The sequence below is a fragment of the Anolis sagrei genome, chromosome 1, assembly GCF_037176765.1.
Source record: "Anolis sagrei isolate rAnoSag1 chromosome 1, rAnoSag1.mat, whole genome shotgun sequence".
Classification (NCBI taxonomy): domain Eukaryota; kingdom Metazoa; phylum Chordata; class Lepidosauria; order Squamata; family Dactyloidae; genus Anolis; species Anolis sagrei.
The window spans coordinates 178310092-178329754 of NC_090021.1; the positions used below are offsets into that span (position 1 = coordinate 178310092).

Consider the following 19663-nt stretch of genomic DNA (forward strand, 5'->3'; position numbering starts at 1 on the left):
AGCCATAACCCACTGGTAAATGTTTACGAATCAGATGCTGTCAGCCCAAGAAAACCCACGTTAACTTGAGGGTCACCATAAATCAGAAATAACTTGAAGACACAATATATTTATTTATGACTAAATAGGAGATATTGGACATTGTAAATAACTCTAGCAAAGGAAGAGTCACAGGGGAAACAACATTTAGTTTAATTCGGTTGTGCCTGTGGAAATTCTAAATATTGATTGCACTTAAACAAATTTAAGCCTTAGTTACGCAAGCTTTATCTCATACAGTTGTTATAGTGATATTAATCTAGTTAGTAAAATGCTATTAAGTCACCTTAATCAAGGCTTTAATAAAGTAAGCAAGTCTGTGAAAGAGATTTCTGCTGCCTAAACTAATCAAAAATCAATTTAATTGAAACAGATGCTAGTTTCTCACTGAGGTAATCTCAATTACTTCAATTAGATGTAAAATACAAAACACACTCACACAATGGAGCAGCATAATGCCTTGCTCCATCTTGATAGGTCAGTGACATCTCTTGGTTTCAAAGGATAGAAGAAATTATTCAAAATCCTAATTTCTTACGGAGAACCTAAAGTGAACCAATTATGGGATTTTATTGGCCGGGTTTGCTCAAAGGGGTTTGCCTCCCTCTGAGGCTGAGACAGTATGACTTGGCCATGGCTACCTAGTTATTTATTATTGTCAAGCAAGGATTCAAATCCTGATCTTCCAGTGTCCTAATCCAACATTCAGACAACTATGCTACATCACCCTACCACTATTCATCTTTGGGTAATTTTATTTATTTGTTTGTTTGTTTGTTTGTTATATTTATTTATATCCCGCTTTATCTCTCCAAAGCAGACACAAAGCAGCTTAAGATAAAAGCACTAGCATATAATTTAAAATATACAAATGTGCAAATATTAAAACAGAATTAAATTTAAACAGTATTAAAAATCTCACAGTTAAAAACCATTAAAACATATTCAAAGTTAAAAATCACAACACCCCTGAATTGATCTTAGTATTTCATTTATCGTTCTTGCTGAAAGTTCTGGTGGCTGTAGAGAAGGGTGAAAATGTCATACAGCAGAGTCTCGCTTATCCAACATAAACAGGCCGGGAGGATGCTGGATAAGTGAAAATGTTGGATAATAAGGAGGGATAAAGGAAAAGCCTATTAAACATCAAATTACGTTAAGATTTTACAAATTAAGCACCAAAACATCATGCTTTACAGCAAATCAGCAGAAAAAGCAGTTCAACACACAGTAACATTATATAGTAATTACTGTATTTATGAATTTAGAACCAAAACATCTCAACGTATTGAAACAGCTGTGGATATAGGTGGAAGGCAGACTGCATTGGATAATATAGACGTTAGATGAGCAAACGTTGGGTAAGTGAGACTCTGCTGTAATGTCATGTGTGATAGGATTTTCCCATTATCCACCTATAAACATAATGATGACGTCGTTCTGGAGGGAGGGGCAGAATGAACAGTACAGATTCCATTATCTATTTGGGATCAAGGAGGAAGGAATGGTAATTTATATTTTTATTTTGATGTGATCCCTTGTTAAAAAATACTCCTGCGAGAAAAAACAAAGAGGATTTTTTTTCTATCAGAAGAAAACAAGGGAGGAGACAGTAGGAGGAGAAATATGTCTCCTTCTACTGTGTGATGGAAGGGCAAATGGATAATTTGAAAAGAAAGTGGAACGAGGAAAAATGTGTGATAGAGGTAGGAAAATCATTCATTTAATTTCCAATCAGGGCATTGCAAAGCTTAAGGGAAAAACAATGATCCCCAATGCTTTACTTATCACGTGGGGTGAAGTCCTTATAACAACTGAAGACACATCAGGACTGTGGCACAGCTGGCAGGGAGTCAGCTGCATTAAGATCACTACTGACCAAAAGGTCATGAGTTCAAAGCCAGTATGGGTTGGAGTGAGCTTCCAACCAATTTGTGTAGCTTGCTGTTGACCTTTGCAGCCCGAAAGACAGTTGCATCTATCAAGTAGGAAATTTAGATACCGCTTATGCGGGGCGGCTAATTTACGATGCCATAAAAATCTCCAGCAAGCATGCAAAGAATGAGGAAGTACTTCAGCAGTGTCACAAATGGATGGTGAAGCGACAGCTCCCCTGGTGGCCAGAATACCCTCATGATAAACCTGGAGTATTAAATAGCCTCTGTGTGTCTGTCCATATATGTTGTGTGTCTATGGCATTGAAAGTTTGCAGTGTATATGTACATTGCAATCCACCCTGAGTCCCCTGCGGGGTGAGAAGGGCGGAATATAAATACTGTAAATAAATAAATAAATCCTTCCATTTTCTGACTTTTCCCTTTCTTACCTTTAAGACAGTGGTTCTCAACCTATAGGTCCCCAGGTGTTTTGGCCTACAACTCCCAGTAATCATAGCCAGTTTACCAGCTGTTAGGATTTCTGAGAGTTGAAGGTTGAGAACCACTGCTTTAAGGCATAACTCATTGAATGTAGTATACACTCACTCTTCTGGAAAAATAGAATCTTGTATCATTAAAGCTTGGTAGCAAAACAAACAGATCTGAAAAAATCCTCATCCCCAAAGTCTCCTCAACATAATCAAAGAGAGTTACCTGCTTTCTGGCATTGGACAATCTTGTCGTGAACGGTGACTGCAGTTTCGATTAGCGATTTGTTCTCTTGAATCATCTGTGTGAGAATAAAAATAACAACAAAAAGGTTGCTTATTTTACCATCTTTTTTTCTGTTTTTCTCTTCCTCTTCCTCCCTCAGGCCCAGAATTTTTACTCAACAATGTAACACCATGTTTGTAAGAAAAATTTGGCCTGTAAAAAGTGCCTCATTCTATCATAAACCAAATGAAAAATGATAATAGAAACTCAATGGACATTTGTTTTATGTCATACCAACATGATTTTGACAGCTTGAGGGAAGCATAAATTACAGCATCAGCTAAAAATGGAAGCAAAAAACAAATACAAACGTATGGCTGTCACAATCTGGGGTGTTTTCAAATGAGCAAACACAATTGTGCCTCTACTAACAGCCCTGAACCTGCTTAAGGGCAGAATCCAAGGTCTGGATGTCCACCAGGAGCACCGCAACCACCAGCAGGGAAGATATTCCTTCCCCGCCATGTCTCTCAAATCTGCTCTTGAAACTTGGAGCACATATAGGAAACAGAGAGAGTGGGGAGAGGAACCATAGCAGGGATGAAAACAATAGGAAGTCCTACTGTGGGAGTGGATATCCACTCACTTGCTGTTGGATGTCACTATTTGGCAGTTGTTATAACAAAATAAATAGACTCCCAAGTACAACTCAAGGGGTATCCATCAAGGACTGACATGTCATGTGTGATGCACTTCTGTGCCAACTCACAATTCTCCAATAATGATAAAGAATATGAGTAGTGTGGCTATGCCATTGTTTCTAGTCTGTTGAAAGCATAGATAAGTATGAAATGCAATCAGGTTGACACCATTACATAATGCATGGTGCGATGGAGTTGAGGTTGGGGAGGGAAGAATTCTTCTTTGCAACAGTGCCAGAATAGACACTAGTAATGCTACCACTAACGTGCACCTGGGGACCACTGAACATTTTCTATATTGTATGTCAAGAATAGGAAGATGTAGCCCTCCAGATACTGTTGGACTGCAATTTCCTTTTCCCTTCCCCACTGGCTATACTCCCTAGCAGGCCCGTAGCAAACCTTTTGCATCATTGCATATGGGATATATTGAGTATGGTGATCAGATCATGAAATGAATAAACATAACAGTTTAAATAATGTACCAGTAAGCCCTTCTTGTGGACCACCATGAGAATTTGGGGGGGGGGGGCTGAAGCCCCTCAAGCCCCCCCCCCCCCTAGCTACATGCGTGCTCCCTAGGGCTGATGGGAGTTGCTGGACTAGTTCTCGCCCTGTTATGCTTGAATTGACCCAATTTTCAATACATATCAATTGTTTTATTTATTATACCTTGCCTGTTAGCAAAAAACATAATTAGAACACTTGCAGTCAATTTATTCAGAGACAGCCCATTAACTTAACAGTGATGATTATTTTTAATCAAATAGAATACAGAACTATTTCTGATAACAACTCCTATCAATCTTGGCCATTGGCAGTTGTAATTCAAAGTATCTGAAGGCTACCAGACTGAGGAAGATTGTGCAAAATTATTTTGGTGGAATGTGACATATCCAAGTTACTTTGCAATCAAGGTAGAGGACTAAGAAGATGCTCACAAAATATTAAAAAAAGTAGTTTGGGATATTTGTGGTTACTGGGTGGATCCAAATTTAATCATACCTACATAAGACTAAGTGAAATCAATGAAGTATACCTATTGAAGCAAAAACACCACATATTTCAATTGGTCTTTTAAAATACTGATGTAATCCAAATTGAACCTATTGTCCTTGCCTGCCTCGGGTCAGTTTATCTATTTGTGTACTCTCCTTTCATAGTATCTCCAACATTAATTTTATGCATACTCACACTCCTAATACATTTTTTTACATGAAAAAGAGTTATTTGAATGGTGAGACATCAGAGTTTGTTTTATTTATCATGTCAGAAGCAAATTGAGGATACAGTTAGAATGTATTTTAAAAAACACACAAACAAAGTTAAAAACTTGGCATTATACTGGATTTCCTTTGACCAAAAGATGGCCACTTGGAGTGCCTCTGGTGTCGCTGTGAGAAGGTCCTCCATTGTGCTTGTGGTCTTCTCCACACCTGCATGTCATGGACTCTACTTTAAGGTGACTTTACATCACCTTAAATTCAATTATTTAGGTCACATCCCAAGTTTTAAAGACCGTAGTTGTGACAATGTTTGGTGGTTGATACAGTTAAACAGAAAAGCAAAAGCAGGCACGACAAAAGTTCCCTTGTCTATGACAACCTCTAGATACGTTAGACTACAAGGGAACATTGGAAATTGTAATTTGACCTATCTGGAGAGCACCAGTATTATAAAACTGACATCTTGTTTTAGCGACCAGTCTGAAAGTGCTAAATGTCCACATGGGTAGCACTCCAAACTGTCAAAAACATCCAAGAACTACCAAACTCAACAGGACACGGAATTGCAGAGATTCATAGAAATCTGTGTTAGTTTAGTAAAAAGATGCATAAAGGAAGTCATCAGCTCTATTCAGAATAACTCAAGAATAACCTTTCATATCACCAGATGCATATTTATGCGAAATAGATCACCTAGTGTGAAAGATGCTACTGGATTCCTTTGCGTGTGCATGTTATAGAATAGGAGAGATATTCATAGGCCCCCTTGTGGTGCAGCAGGTTAAACCGCTGAGCAATTGAACTTGCTGACCAAAAGGTTGGCACCTCGAATCTGGGGAGAGGGGTGAGCTTCCACTGTTAGGCCCAGCTTCTGCCAACCTAGCAGTTCGAAAACATGCAAATGTGAGCAGATCAATAGGTACCCCTTCTGTGGGAAGGTAACACTGCTCTATGCAGTCATGCTGGCCACATGAAATTGGAGGTGTCTACAGGCAACGCTGGCTATCGGCCTAGAAATGGATATGAGCACCACCTCCCAGAGTTGGACTAGACTTAATGTCAAGGGAAACCTTTACCTTTACCCCAGTCTCCCTTTCTCAGATATTCATACACAGCTCTTTAAACCTCTGAAAGATTACAGTGCTTTTAAAGAGAAATTAATTACACCTGAATTTTCCTTCTACAGCCCAAACCGAATGATGTTTGCAAACAGGCAACGTGAATTGCAATCAGTGGTGTTTATTTTTAAGCAAATATGCTTAATGTTGTATTGTTTAGCTTCAACTAAATGTGTATTTACTAAGCAATACATTACTTGTTTCTGGATAAACACACATTGAGCCAGTTTGAAAGTCACCTGAAGTCCTGACTTTCAAGGACACTTCTGAAAGCACTTGAAAAGCTTATATGTGAGCTACGTTTCCCAATTGTTAATATAATATGGAACTACATTTTTTTTAAATTTAGCGAATCTTGACAAAATAGAATGTATCTAAATAAGTATAACAAAAATCCCCCTAAAATCCTACTGTAAACAGTAAAGGACAAATCCAAGCCCACACAATCCAATCTTCATACACTGGAACATATGGTCACAGATTGGTCCTATCTCTGGGCCCTCAAAGGTATCCATGATGTCCAACTGTCCAGCCAAAGACTGCTGCATAAAGCAGACCAGAAAGCAAGTACATAGCACCCAGGGTCTAACAATATTTTTTGCTTCTGAGGCAGATATTAGATGCCCAATACCATGTTGCCCCCTCGCACTACCGTAATCCGTTCTCTAGGCTGAACGTATGTAGCTCTTTCAGCCATTCGTCACAAAACCTGGTTTCTAGACTACTCACCATCAAGTTAAACACACTTCTCTGAATATTTTGCTGTTTTTCTATCCTTTTTAAAATGCAGCATTCAGAACATAATACTGTACTTAATATTGACTACGAAATCAAACTGGGGAAAATAAGGGGAGCCCTACTCAGCCCATTTTCAAACCCTACGCATCCTTCATGCTCACTTTTCTTTTCAAAACTGAAGAAATCAGATGGTCACCTTTGGCTCTGAAAAACTGCTTCTTGGGCCATTCAAAAAGCAAAGGGTCCAATGGAACTTAATATAATCCTAAATTTTTAATATATATTTTTTGTGTCAAGTTTCTTCTGGTGAGAGAGAATTGGCCATCTACAAGGACGTTGCCCAGGGGACGCCTGGATGTTTGATGTTTTACCATCCTTGTGGGACGCTTGTCTCATGTCCCCACATGGGGAGCTGGAGCTGACAGAAGGAGCTCAACCTGCTCTCCCGGTCGGTCAGCAGTCCTGCCAGCACAAGGGTTTAACCCATTGCACCACCAGGGCCTCCTAGTCCTAAAATGGGAGAATATTGATCCCCATTTTGATTCTGGAATATGAACCTTCATTTGAAATACCATCTTTTCCCAGCTATGGGAGGTTCAAGGAAACCTGGAGCACATTAGACAGTTTACACGCAGCTCCAGGGGTATACTGTGATCCTATAAACTTAAAAGACGTTGGGGTAGTTAATGGAGCATGCCAAGGTGATTGGGCCGTTTGACCTTCTTTGGGCGATGAAAATGCTTCTAAAGTGCTGATGTTGAGTCCAACAAGTCTGAGGAAATACATACAATGTACTTTATCCTACCCTAAATGAAGACTAAACCCCACTGCTCCTCCTTCTCAGGCTCCTCCTTTACAAATACACCTTTCTATTTCCTATCTCACCCAGGGTTTTAACATGTTTAACATTTTTAACATTTTTAACATTATCTTGCACATTTGGCCCACCCTTTGTGATTGATTTTATTATGTTATTCTGCACTGTCTATTTTATTTTGTTACATTATGTATTTTGTTACATTTAATTTTCTGTTGTTTTATATCTTATTTTGTTGTATTATTTTTGGGCATGGCCTCATGTTAGCCATCCCGAGTCTCCATTGGGGAGATGGTGGCAGGGTATAAATAAAGATTATTATTATTATTATTATTATTATTATTATTATTATTAATACACAACAAGATGAGTCCACAGCTGGCTGTTGAATTGGATCATACATCAGACACTTCCCAAGGGTCTAGGACTGTGTGATGTATCGGCGAATAATGCGTGCAAATCCCAGTAAAGTGGCCTTCTGCAGCTGGCAGATGGTAATTTTGTCAATGCCAATTGTGTTTAAGTGCAGGCCAAGGTCTTTAGGCACTGCACTCAGTGTGCCGATCACCACTGGGACCACCTTTACTGGCTTGTGCCAGAGTCTTTGCATTTCAGTCTTTAAATCCGCATATCGTGTCAGCTTTTCCAGTTGTTTCTCTTCAATCCTGCAGTCACCTGGGATTGCAACATCAACAATCCATACTTTGTTTTTTAATACAATTGTGAGGTCAGGAGTATTGTGCTCCAAAACTCTGTCAGTCTGAATCCGAAAGTCCCAGAGGAGTTTGACATGTTCATTCTCTGTAACTTTTTCCAGCTTGTGATCCCACCAGTTCTTTGTCGCAGGCAGATGGTATTTGTGGCACAAGTTCCAATGAATCATCTGAGCAGCAGTGTTGTGCCTCTGCTTGTAGTCTGTCTGCACGATCTTCTTGCAGCAGCTGAGGATGTGATCTATTGTTTCATCTGCTTCCTTGCAGAGTCTACATTTGGGATCTGTTGTCGACTTTTCAATTCTGGCTTTGATGGCATTGGTTCAAATGGCTTGTTCTTGGGCTGCCAGAATCAGGCCCTCCTTTGTCTCCTTTTGCAAAGTTCCATTTGTGAGCCACAGCCATGTTTTTCTTTGTCAATTTGGCTCTCAATTTTTCCCAGGAAAAATTATTATTATTGTTATTATTATTATTATTATTAATAATAATAATAATAATACAAGGGACAAAACCCATCTTGAGAGTCCAATCAAAGCTTGGTCTCTATCATCTACTTAAATCTTTCACTTGCTTTGACCACTCAACCATTGTAAATCTATTATTTTAGTTTCCACCAAGGCTAAGAAGACGTATCAATGGGTGAAAGTCCCAGTGGAAAGGCATCTACTCATCTCATTGGATTATGGACATTCCTGACAACTACTTCAGCTAAGCAGAAGCAAGCTCATACCTGGTTGTATGCAGCGAGAACCTTTTTCTGAACATCTGTTAGAGACCCCAAAGATTCCAGGTAAGGGAAGTTGTCTTTCATACAGAGGACCACTGAAGGAACGTTATCGCTGTTGACAAGCCGTGCAGACATGGACAAAATGCACTGCTTCAAACTGGTAATTGGTGGGAGCCCACAAAGCTCCTTAACAGAGAGAATTGCATTCTGTTGAGAAAAGAAGAAAAATGCATCAGTTTCTACTTGCTGGAGAATATCATCCCAGTTTATTTTATAAAGGTGTGAGGATATCAAGAGACAGAGTTAATGGAGGGCAGGTGCAGGGGCTAAAGATCCTGTTCAGGGAGCAAAGACATCAAAGGCTTAATGAAAGACACTCAAGGCTTTGTTGTAGGAACTTCATATGAGAGTTCTCTAAGGTGCTAAACTACTTACTAGTGAGGCAAAGCTAGTTTTATTTCTGGAAGAAGATGAGAGAGAAGAAAAACAGTGGGAATAGAAGATGTGGGGAAAGGTCAGTAACATCACAGGGACATTCGGATGGGTGAGGAAACCAATGTAACTCTATCACTGCTGCTCTCCATGACGTATTTTTAACTCTTTAGTTACATTTCTAAAATGGTCAATTCTTCATAAGGTTAGGTATCTAAGCCTGATTTGGATGAGCACAAATAGTCAACATAACCAAAAAAAGAAATTAAAACTGAACAAATATGTACCAAAAAGATTGAATGGTCTTCAGAGTCCATTTCATCAAGAGCAGAACTTGTAAAAATTGCTTTTTTGGACCACTTCCCAGACATTCCACAGACAACGCTGGCTTGGGGATCCTGGGATATGCAGTCCAAAAGAGATGGTTTTTTCCCCATTTCTGGCCATCGTATTTAATTATTAATCACAAATTTAAACACATGTGAAATGTGGTTATAATCAAGCTTTCTTGACCTATAAAATCCTATACAGTTTCGTCCCAGCGTACCTGTCCGAATGTATCTCCTTCTACGTTCCACCTAGGAGTTTAAGATCTTCTGGAGAGGCCCTGCTCTCAGCCCCGCCCCTGTGGGGAAGAGGGACAGGGCCTTCTCGGTGGTGGCCCCCCACCTGTGGAATTCACTCCCCGGGGAAATTAGGTCATCTTCATCCCTCCTCTCTTTTAGAATGAAATTAAAAACAAGAATGTGGGACCAGGCCTTTGGGTAATCTATGCAGACTTTGATGATGGCAATGAAGACCATTGCTATGGAAACAGATTACGGTCAAGTTTAATGGGAACTCGGCAAGACAATGGCCACCAAGCTGGTGTTCCTTTTTTAGTAGATTTTATTGTATTAACTTAATCTTTTAACTATTCATAATTATTGTTTTTGATATGTATTTTATTGTGTTTACTTGTAGGCATCAAATATGTGCTGCCTGGAAGCTGCCTTGAGTAAAAATACCCAAAATAAATAAATATATAAATAAAATAATCAATCAAATACTTAGCTTTGTCACTGTAATCCAGGCATGGGTAAACTTCGGCCCTCTGGGTGTTTTGGACTTCAACTCCCACAATTCCTAACAGCCTACTGGCTGTTAAGAATTGTGGGAGTTGAAGTCCAAAACACCCGGAGGGCCGAAGTTTGCCCATGCCTGCTGTAAACCATCAAGCTGAACACAGTCCACCAGTTTGACAGGCAGTTCACTTGTGGTCAGGAGTGCTTTGGTTGTGTGTTGTGTGCTTTGGTTGTGTGATCTTACATGGCAGGGGTTTGAACTGGACAGCCCTTGGGGTCTCTTCTAATTCTATGATTCTATAGTACAAGTTACACGGCCCTCTTCCAGTTCAATAATTATACAATTTATAACTGAACCACTGCCCAGCACAGGTATTAAACTCTTATCTCGCTTCTGTCAATGGCTGAATACCAATTTGCTGTTCATCACAAGTTCAGTGCTCATGGATTTGGACAACATTCCATAACAGACACTGGTAATGAGAAGGCCACCTGGATCACGTCCATCCAAAGATGATATAAACTGGCAAGAACCTGCCTTCTGCTACACCCAATTATAATCCAAGTAGAGCAGAAAATGAATGGAACATCTGTGTGTATGGAGCTGATTATAGTTTGCAAAAGTGGAAGAAGCAACTCTCTATAATTTGGTATTATGAACATTTATTTCACATGTAGGATTTGTCCTTCTTTGTCCAAGCATATTAGCTAAGCATTTCCCAATAAAAAAGCAAACATGAGAAACTATCAAATTGATTGCTTTTCCTACAAACATTGACAGAGTTTTTTTCCATCTAAATGCACATCTTGCAACTGCATACATTTATGCATTAGTTATAATCTGACTTTTAAAGTGTGTAAAAAATCAAGAGTTCACACTTCTTATCCCTTGCTTACAAATTATGCTGTGGACAAAATTTGTGTCAGTACAGGAAATGTACAATATTTTCTCCTGGTAGAAAAAAAGCTCCACCAACACCATTAAAACGCCTTTTCTCTATCATATCTTTAAATGAATGTTGGATGGACATTATGTTCTTTTCTGCTGATGCTTTTACAAAGCACGGACTGAGTAACTCAGAAGTAGTTGGAATTTTTTTTGGGGGGGGGGGTTGGAACACCTGTATATAGTGTATATCTTAGAGATGGGACTCAAATCTAAACACAAAATCCCTTTATGTTTCATGTATCCTCTTGTACACATAACCTGAAAGTAATTTTGTACAAATATTTTCATAATTTTCTGCATGAAACAACTTTTGTGGACATTGAACTACCAGGAAGTAAAAATAACTCTTATCTCAAACACTTATGTGGAAAGGTTTGGAGTATTCTAGACTTTGGGATTCCAGTTAAGGAATGCTCAACCAATACTTCCAGGTCCCTGAGTAAATGGGATTGGGTCCTCAAAGAAGATAACAGTGCAAAGAAGGTCAACGTTGTAATTTTCTTCCTGTCAATCAAGGGGTAAGCTCTGCTGGATTCAACAGGACTTACTCCCAGATGTGGAAGTACAAAATTGTCTGCAATAAGTTAACATTTTCTACCATGCAAAAACAAATAAAGAGGAAATGATGTCATATGTGGGTTTTTGCTGTGAAGGGACCACAATGGGCTCTAGCATGCATTTGATATTGGCCTGGGTCATCAGGACTGTGCAGTACATATACCTGTCTATACACACTGTATATACGAAGTCATGTGTCATCCAATGCATACACACATAAATTTGTATGGACTTGCATCTGATTCCTGAAATCCTTCCTCCCAGAAAGGGGTGAAGTGGGGTGGTGGAGAGAAGGATCATAGGAACTGGACATATGTGTACAAATGCATGGTATGAGTCACACATGATGATGTACATGCAGTGTGTACCATGCGTGTGAAACCAATTGCCCCATCACCTGGAGAAGACCATCTCTTTTGAAAACTGCATGTACTGGCTCATGCCCATAGTTGCAGAGAAATCCAGAAGAACAAGGACAACAGCATGGTGGAAGTTGAGAACTTCCAACTACAAGGGAAGCAAAGGACATCTTAACATTAGGGTCAGATCATTGGCACTTGAGCGACAGGGTCTCGCAGAACGTGTGCCACAAAGTGAACTACAATACTGTTTATTAATGGAGTGCTGTGTCATTTGTTAGAAACTACACACCCCAAATTATCAAAATATCATTAGAAGTGCTAATGAGTTTAACCTTGTTAAATCAAATTCTCATATATAAAAAGGGGTGACGAATGAAACCAAATATTACATTACCTGTATGTTCTCTCTCATGTCAGTTGCTTCTCTTAACGGATGAACTGCTAATTTGAAGATGTCATCCAGAATCTTTAAGCCTGTATTCCTCAGCATTGTATAGTCTCTTGTTTTCATCCCTATTCTTGCAGTCAGGCCACGCTTTTGTGTCTTCCCTCCTCCACGTCGATTTGTTATGGCGATGTGCACAAAAAGTGTAACGTGCTCCATGACATCTCCCACAAAAGAGCGTAGAGGGATATGTCTATAGCCAGGCTGCAAACACTCTAGAGGGATGGCACATTGACCTATGAACTCGTCGCCAATATAATCATCATCCAACACGACAAACCGCATCATAGCAAGTTCTGGCAGATTTATCTCAAACTCAAAACTCTCGTCAAAAATAGGGTTATCACTGTTCTGCTGTACAGTTTTAGTTCTCTGCTCTGTACAATCTGCAGGAATACCATGGATTTCTAGACAAACATAGGGATCTATGACATCCCCTTTGGCACAAGCACCTTTGGGCTTTGGAAAGTTCTGGCCGCTGATGATTTTGACATGTAGGACTTGAGGGGAAACCCCTGGGACTATGCCTTTTGTATTTGCACTGAAGTAAGAAATCTCTTCCCGCATAACGGAAGGTCTCAGGACATAACCACATCCCCCGTTTTGTAAAAACCAGCCCGTATGTAAATCCATCATGGGTCCTGGTGTTTGATAATTCATTGCTACTATCTGGCAGCCACAGTTCCAGAAATCTTGTGGATTTAGGTTACTAGAATCTATTCTCATGGGACTAGGGTATATCCGAGACAGAAATTTCTTATTATAATTTACAAAGTCCTCTGGACACTCATTTGCAATTCGACTGGCTTCAGCTTCACTGAAGGAACAGAATTCCCAGTAATTTTGGTTTTTCATGGAGCTCTCAAAATCTGTGAACTGGACAGATTTACATATAGAGACAAGATCAGACAGTTCCTTGCACAACCAGGATCTCTTAGGTAACACCTCAGACACTTCAGACATTCTTCGAGATACTTCGGCCTCTTCATCTTCATCACTGACTTCTCCCTCTAATAAATCTTCACCGGAAGGTAGTTTCTTCCCTTTCACAATGATTTTCTTTTTCAGTTTTTCTGGAGAGGGAAGGTATGTCTCCGATGGGAATGGTGCGTCAGTGTACAACTTGGTTCCAAAGGTCTTCTTCATTTGTTTAACCATGACTTTTTGCTGCTGTATAGAGCAGTGGTTTTCCAAACAGAGAATAAGAGGATACTCTGATGAAACGAAGGCTAATTTGTTGATCACATCAATGACACATTGAAAGGACAGAGGTGATGTCATGCTGTTACGATTACAGATTATGGGCTCCTTGTCTGGTCCATCACAAACATCAAGTTCAATACTTCTACAGTTCATCTTCAGTGCTCTGACATAGCCATTGATATCTGCCGGCCCTCGGACCTGGTCTTCTATCAGGTAGGTATTGTGAGATGAATTGATATAGTAATGTGATAAAGGCTGGGTCATGTCTTGGACAACCTTTTTATGTGTGGGATCAAAAATTTCACATTCTGGAGACAACAAATATTGAGTAAATCCATCAATTGCAAGAAAACCCTTCAACTGCCCTTCCTCTGAAAATTCATACCTACGAATAATATCAAGACACATTTCTTCAGTTATATTTGTGACCCCTTGCTCGGCTTCTAAAAAAAGCATGAGGTCATTGGCATCTAAGTATTCTTTGTTTTTGGATATCTGCACCAGCAAAAAATAAACATCAGGTCTAGTGCAAAGCTCAGTGTATGCTTCACAAAATTCCTCTTTTGTTACACGAGTTGTTAGCTTCTCTTTGCTCTTCTGGATTTCCTTAAATTTTAACCTGATTTTTGACTCCTTTAAGGCAGAGTTCAGCTGTTTTATTAATTCCACAGCTGTATCTTCTAACATGATCCCGTTGCCATCCACATCTGCAGCTTCAAACACAGATTTAAGCCACACAAATCGTGGAGTATTCTGACTACCTTCTATTAAATCCAGACATTGCTTGCTTCGGGAAACCAAGTACCTCAAACCTGATACCCAAATGTTGGCCACATCTGCTGAATTGGCAACCAAGTCCAGAGAGTTATAATTCCCCCCATGTATTATGGAAAAGGCACAGTCTTCAGAAATCTGATCCGCCAGACTATTGTTTCTGAATGTTTCAGTGTTTTTACCCAATCGGATTTCTTTTACAGCAGAAATATCAAGTTTAGCCTTGTCAGGATCTTTTTTTGATGGCTCCCAACGTAGTGCTTGTAAGTCAGGGTCAAGAGTAAAAAATCGATTATAAATACGAGAATTTGGCCGGACTTTCTTCAGTTCACAACCCGCTTGCATGAAGCTGATGCAGTCATTTGCGCTGCTGATTTTCTTCTCCGATGGCATGCTGCTGAAGGAGACGGTTTTCTTCTGCCCACATTTTTGGTTTGCAGGGTCCTGTAAAGCAATTAAACATAGTATATTAACTATTGATGATTACGTGAAAGTCATACACATTATATAAAAAGTAGAAATTCAATTACTATTTTGAACGATTAGAATACATGGATGCTATTTTGTACATGTATAGGCTATAATATGCAGTCTTCAGTTATCATGAATTTATCTATAGTTTACTGTAGCACAACAGTATATGGCTGTGCTGCATTAGATTCATCTTGCATACCATGAACTTTATTAATTATTAGCCATCCCCTGCCATGCATGGCTGTGGCCCAGTCTGTGTATATGTGTTTTGTGTGTGTATATATGTGTGTGTATATTTGTGTATATGTGTATATATGTAGTTTTGTGCATGCATTGTAATGTATTTGTTATTTTTTGGCTTTTAAAGTCTCTTCCACTGTGTTTTCCAGTGTTTTTATGAGTGATGGTCACTCGTTAGCCTGATAAGTGTATTTTGTCCAAATTTGGTGTCAATTCGCCTTGTGGTCTTTGAGTTATGTTAATCCCACAAATGAACATTACATTTTTCTTTATATAGACTTCCAATTAAAATCAATGGGACTCATATGCATGCTTAACTATGTGCCTAATAGTTAGAAACCAGTGACCAAATATTCCATAGCAGCAAAGTGAAGTGAAGCTAATTTTAATATGTGCAGTCATTGACTCCCACCTCAATTTTTTTCGGAGTCAAGTTCTACAAAATCATTAAGTCGAGTGTACAAATGGAAGTCTTTCTAGCTGCATGGCTGGATCAAAATTCATCTTATGGAGCAGTTTGTCTATTTGTAATGAACTGACAGACTGTGTCCACTCATCAAGCATATGAACAACATTGACAGAAATTATATCACCTCCCACATCTGCGTATCTCCCAAACATGCTCTAGCAAATTAGAAGACCATCTCAAAATGAGGTGATGGGTGCATGAAGGATGCAAGGGGAGAGAGGAGGAGAAAGTCTTGCTGTACAGACAAATGTTCCTTGCATGGCACTGACTCGAATTCCAAATACCAGAACCACAATTCTTATTGTGGTAGCAAAGTATCTCACAGTGCAGTCCTATATACTTCCTGATCAGAGGTACATTTCCTGAATTCAATGGAGCTTACTGCCAGGCTAGATGTCAACAGGATCATAGTTGACCGCATCTCTGTATATGAACCCACATGATCACTCCGTTCATCTGGAGAGGCCCTGCTCACGATCCCTCCTGCGTCGCAAGTGAGTTTGGTGGGGACGAGGGACAGGGCCTTCTCTGTGGTGGCCCCCCCGACTCTGGAACTCTCTCCCCAAGGACATCAGAGAAGCCCCAACGTTGGCAATCTTTAGGAAGAGATTGAAGACCTGGCTGTTCCAGTGTGCCTTTCCAGAATAGGAAGCTCCCAGCATCATGTCCCAAACACACTTTATTAGAGATTTAAGATTGCCTGCACATTGCACCTACCCTAAAATCCTTACATTTACCTGTCATGTCCAGCACTTTTAATTTTTATTCATTACATTTGGCCCGGCCCTAGTTTTAACTGTGTCATGATGTTATTGTTTAATGTTTTATTGTTTATTGCTTAATGTTTATTGGTTGCTTGGGTTTTATTGTGTATTTGTTAGGCTGTTATTTTATTGAGGGCCTTGGCCTATGTAAGCCGCACCGAGTCCTTCGGGAGATGTTAGCGGGGTACAAATAAAGTTAATAATAATAATAATAAATAATCATAGTCTTAAACAAATCTAGAAATAATACTATTTAAACAATACTATTTAAACAATGGTATTAAAATGAAACCAACAATAGAGTGCCAAGTTGCAAGATTCTACCACTGCCAGCAGTTTCACCCTACTCCAAAATGCGTAAAGCAGTATGATCGAACAGTACACGGTCCTACCACATAGAAGGCACTTCCTTGTTCTGTAAGTGATGTAGCCTAGTTTTATTTTTATGAACGTTACTTGAATTAATAAACCACATATTTTCTCTCCTTCCTTTCTAATGATATTATGGACAAGAAGACTCTGAGCATTCTGTTTGTGTAATCTAATCACTGAAGACGGAAACTTTGTCAACACTGGGGAACAAATGATGTTGCACAGAACAAAACAAAAACCCCAACAACATCAATATGTGGTAGGAGGGAAACCTATTCATTGAAAATGGAGGGAAGATGCAGGAGAGATGAATTGTCTGTGCTTGTGATAATTCACAAAGATATGGTACCTATTAAATACAAACACCCATTTAAAAAGACTGCTCATTGTACAATAACAACAGCTAGAAGTTTTGTTCCAGTGTGATTGAAACTTACTTCACACATTGTTGTAAAGTGGATACTGTGTAAGAAGCAGCCCATTACCAAATTATAATGTGGGTTGGATGAGTACAGGAATTGGTTCATATACATGGTTTGCTTGTAATGAACATATAGAGCAGTGGTTCTTAACATCTGGGTCCCCAGGTGACTAAACCTACAACTCCCAAAAATCCCAGCCAGTTTACCAGCTGTTAGGATTTCTGGGAGTTGAAGGCCAAAACATCTGGGGACCCACAGGGTGAGAACCGCTGATGTAGAGGCTTGAATCCAATGTCAATAGCTAAACGTGATAAGACATGAAAGCATTGAATGGCATGAAAGATTATGGCGAAATGCCTGGCAAGCCAACGGTAAACTGTTTCAGAATGTCCATTCATTCCTTAACAGTCTCTGAGTAGCAACTCTATGTTTCAGAATGGTCAGCAGCTGTTGAATCATTAAAGTGGGAAGATGTGGAGAAAAATAAGATATTCCTTCCTCCCATCTCCAATTTAAAATATTTCCAAACTCAAATATTTAACAAAAAAAGAGAATACATCCCAGAAATTGTTAACATCATGAGGACAATGCAGGCTAGGAATTTCTTCAGCAAGGGCTTGGTCAAAGCACACAGAAGTAACCACAAAACCAATGAAATGAGATATACATATACACAGAAAATGTCTGTGGGTACAAAGTGGGGTATAAAAAGTAGGTGGGACAGAGCATAGGTACGATTTGTTCCATATATTGTTCAAATGCATGCTTCTGGCATTCATCACCAAGTTATATTGACCAGGGGTCCTCAAACTAAGGCCCGGGGGTAGGATACGGCCCTCCAAGGTCATTTACCCGGCCCTCACTCAGGGTCAACCTAAGTCTGAAACGACTTGAAAGCACACAACAACAACAACTACAACAACAACAACCCTATCTCATCAGCTAAAAGCAGGCCAACACTTCCCATTAAAATACTAATAAGTTTATATTTATTCTTCTTCTTCTTCATTTTAATTATTGTATTGTTTTTAAGTGTGTTTTGCAGTACAAATAAGTTATGTGCAGTGTGCATAGGAATTCATTCATATTTTTTTTCCAAATTATAATCCAGTCCTCCTACAGTTTGAGAGACTGAGATCGGGTCCTCAGTTTAAAAAGTTTGCGGACTAAAGTTGCTAGGACTTGTAATCGAATAATATCTGAATGTATGCACTGGAGATACAGTAGAGATAGAGAAAAAACTAAACCTCTACAAGTTAAAAGCGCACAGAAAATGATGCACTAACATGGAGAAATTCACATACCGTATATACTCGAGTATAAGCCGACCCGAATATAAGCCGAGGCACCTGATTTTACCACAAAAAAACTGGGAAAATGTATTGACTCGAGTATATGTCAAGGATGGGAAATGCAGCAGCTATGGGTCAGTTTCAAAATAAAAATAGATACCAATAAAATTACATTAATTGAGTCATCAGTAGGTTGACTGTTTATTACTATTCCAACTCTGATTAAACCAGTATTCTAACCTTCTTCAATGTACACGTATTTACATATCCTTCCAATAATAATAGAGTAAAATAATAAATGTAATAATAATAAGAATAATAAAGCTAACCTATAAATGTAATAACCACAACAACAATAATAACAACAACAATAGAGTAAAATAATAAATAAACCTTGACTCGAGTGGGATGGGCATCCCAAGCCACCTTGTCTCTCTCCTGAGGAATCTGTACAAGGACCAAGTAGCAACAGTCAGAACTGACCACGGAACAACAGACTGGTTCAAGATTGGGAAAGGCGTCCGGCAAGGCTGCATACTCTCACCCAACCTTTTTAATTTGTATGCAGAACACATCATGCGATGTGCGGGGCTTGATGAATGCAAAGCTGGGGTGAAAATTGCAGGAAGAAACATTAACAACCTCAGATATGCAGATGACACCACTCTGATGGCCGAAAGCGAGGAGGAGCTGAGGAGCCTTCTAATCAAGGTGAAAGAAGAAAGCGCAAAAGCTGGGTTGCAGCTAAACATCAAAAAAACCAAGATTATGGCAACAAGAATGATTGACAACTGGAAAATAGAGGGAGAAAATGCGGAGGCCGTGACAGATTTTGTATTTCTAGGCGCAAATATTACTGCAGATGCAGACTGTGGCCAGGAAATCAGAAGACGCTTACTTCTTGGGAGGAGAGCAATGTCCAGTCTCGATAAAATAGTATTTATTTATTTATTTATTTATTTGCTGCATTTGTTGACCGCCGTTCTCAGCCCTAGGGCGACTCACGGCGGTGTACAACATATAAAAGACAATTTACAATAAAGCCATAACGAAAAAACCAACATATCACTAATACACAATCATATAATTACACTAAAATAATCCGCTCCGTCTTATCGTAGAATCATAACCAATCTCGTAATCCATATTCCGTTCCAGTTGTCATTACCAGTT

General features: G+C 39.3%; 1 protein-coding gene across 1 annotated transcript in view; it reads right to left on the reverse strand.

Moving 5' to 3' along the window:
• The window catches only part of PLCL1 (phospholipase C like 1 (inactive)), a 283836-nt gene that overhangs the window by 42021 nt on the left and 222152 nt on the right, over nucleotides 1–19663 (reverse strand). The window contains exons 2-4 of the mRNA XM_060781101.2: nucleotides 12430–14901; nucleotides 8674–8877; nucleotides 2631–2706 (exon numbers count right to left, since the gene is read on the reverse strand). Coding sequence (XP_060637084.1) covers nucleotides 2631–2706; nucleotides 8674–8877; nucleotides 12430–14901 — 2752 coding nt within the window. The remainder of the gene's footprint in view (nucleotides 1–2630; nucleotides 2707–8673; nucleotides 8878–12429; nucleotides 14902–19663) is intronic.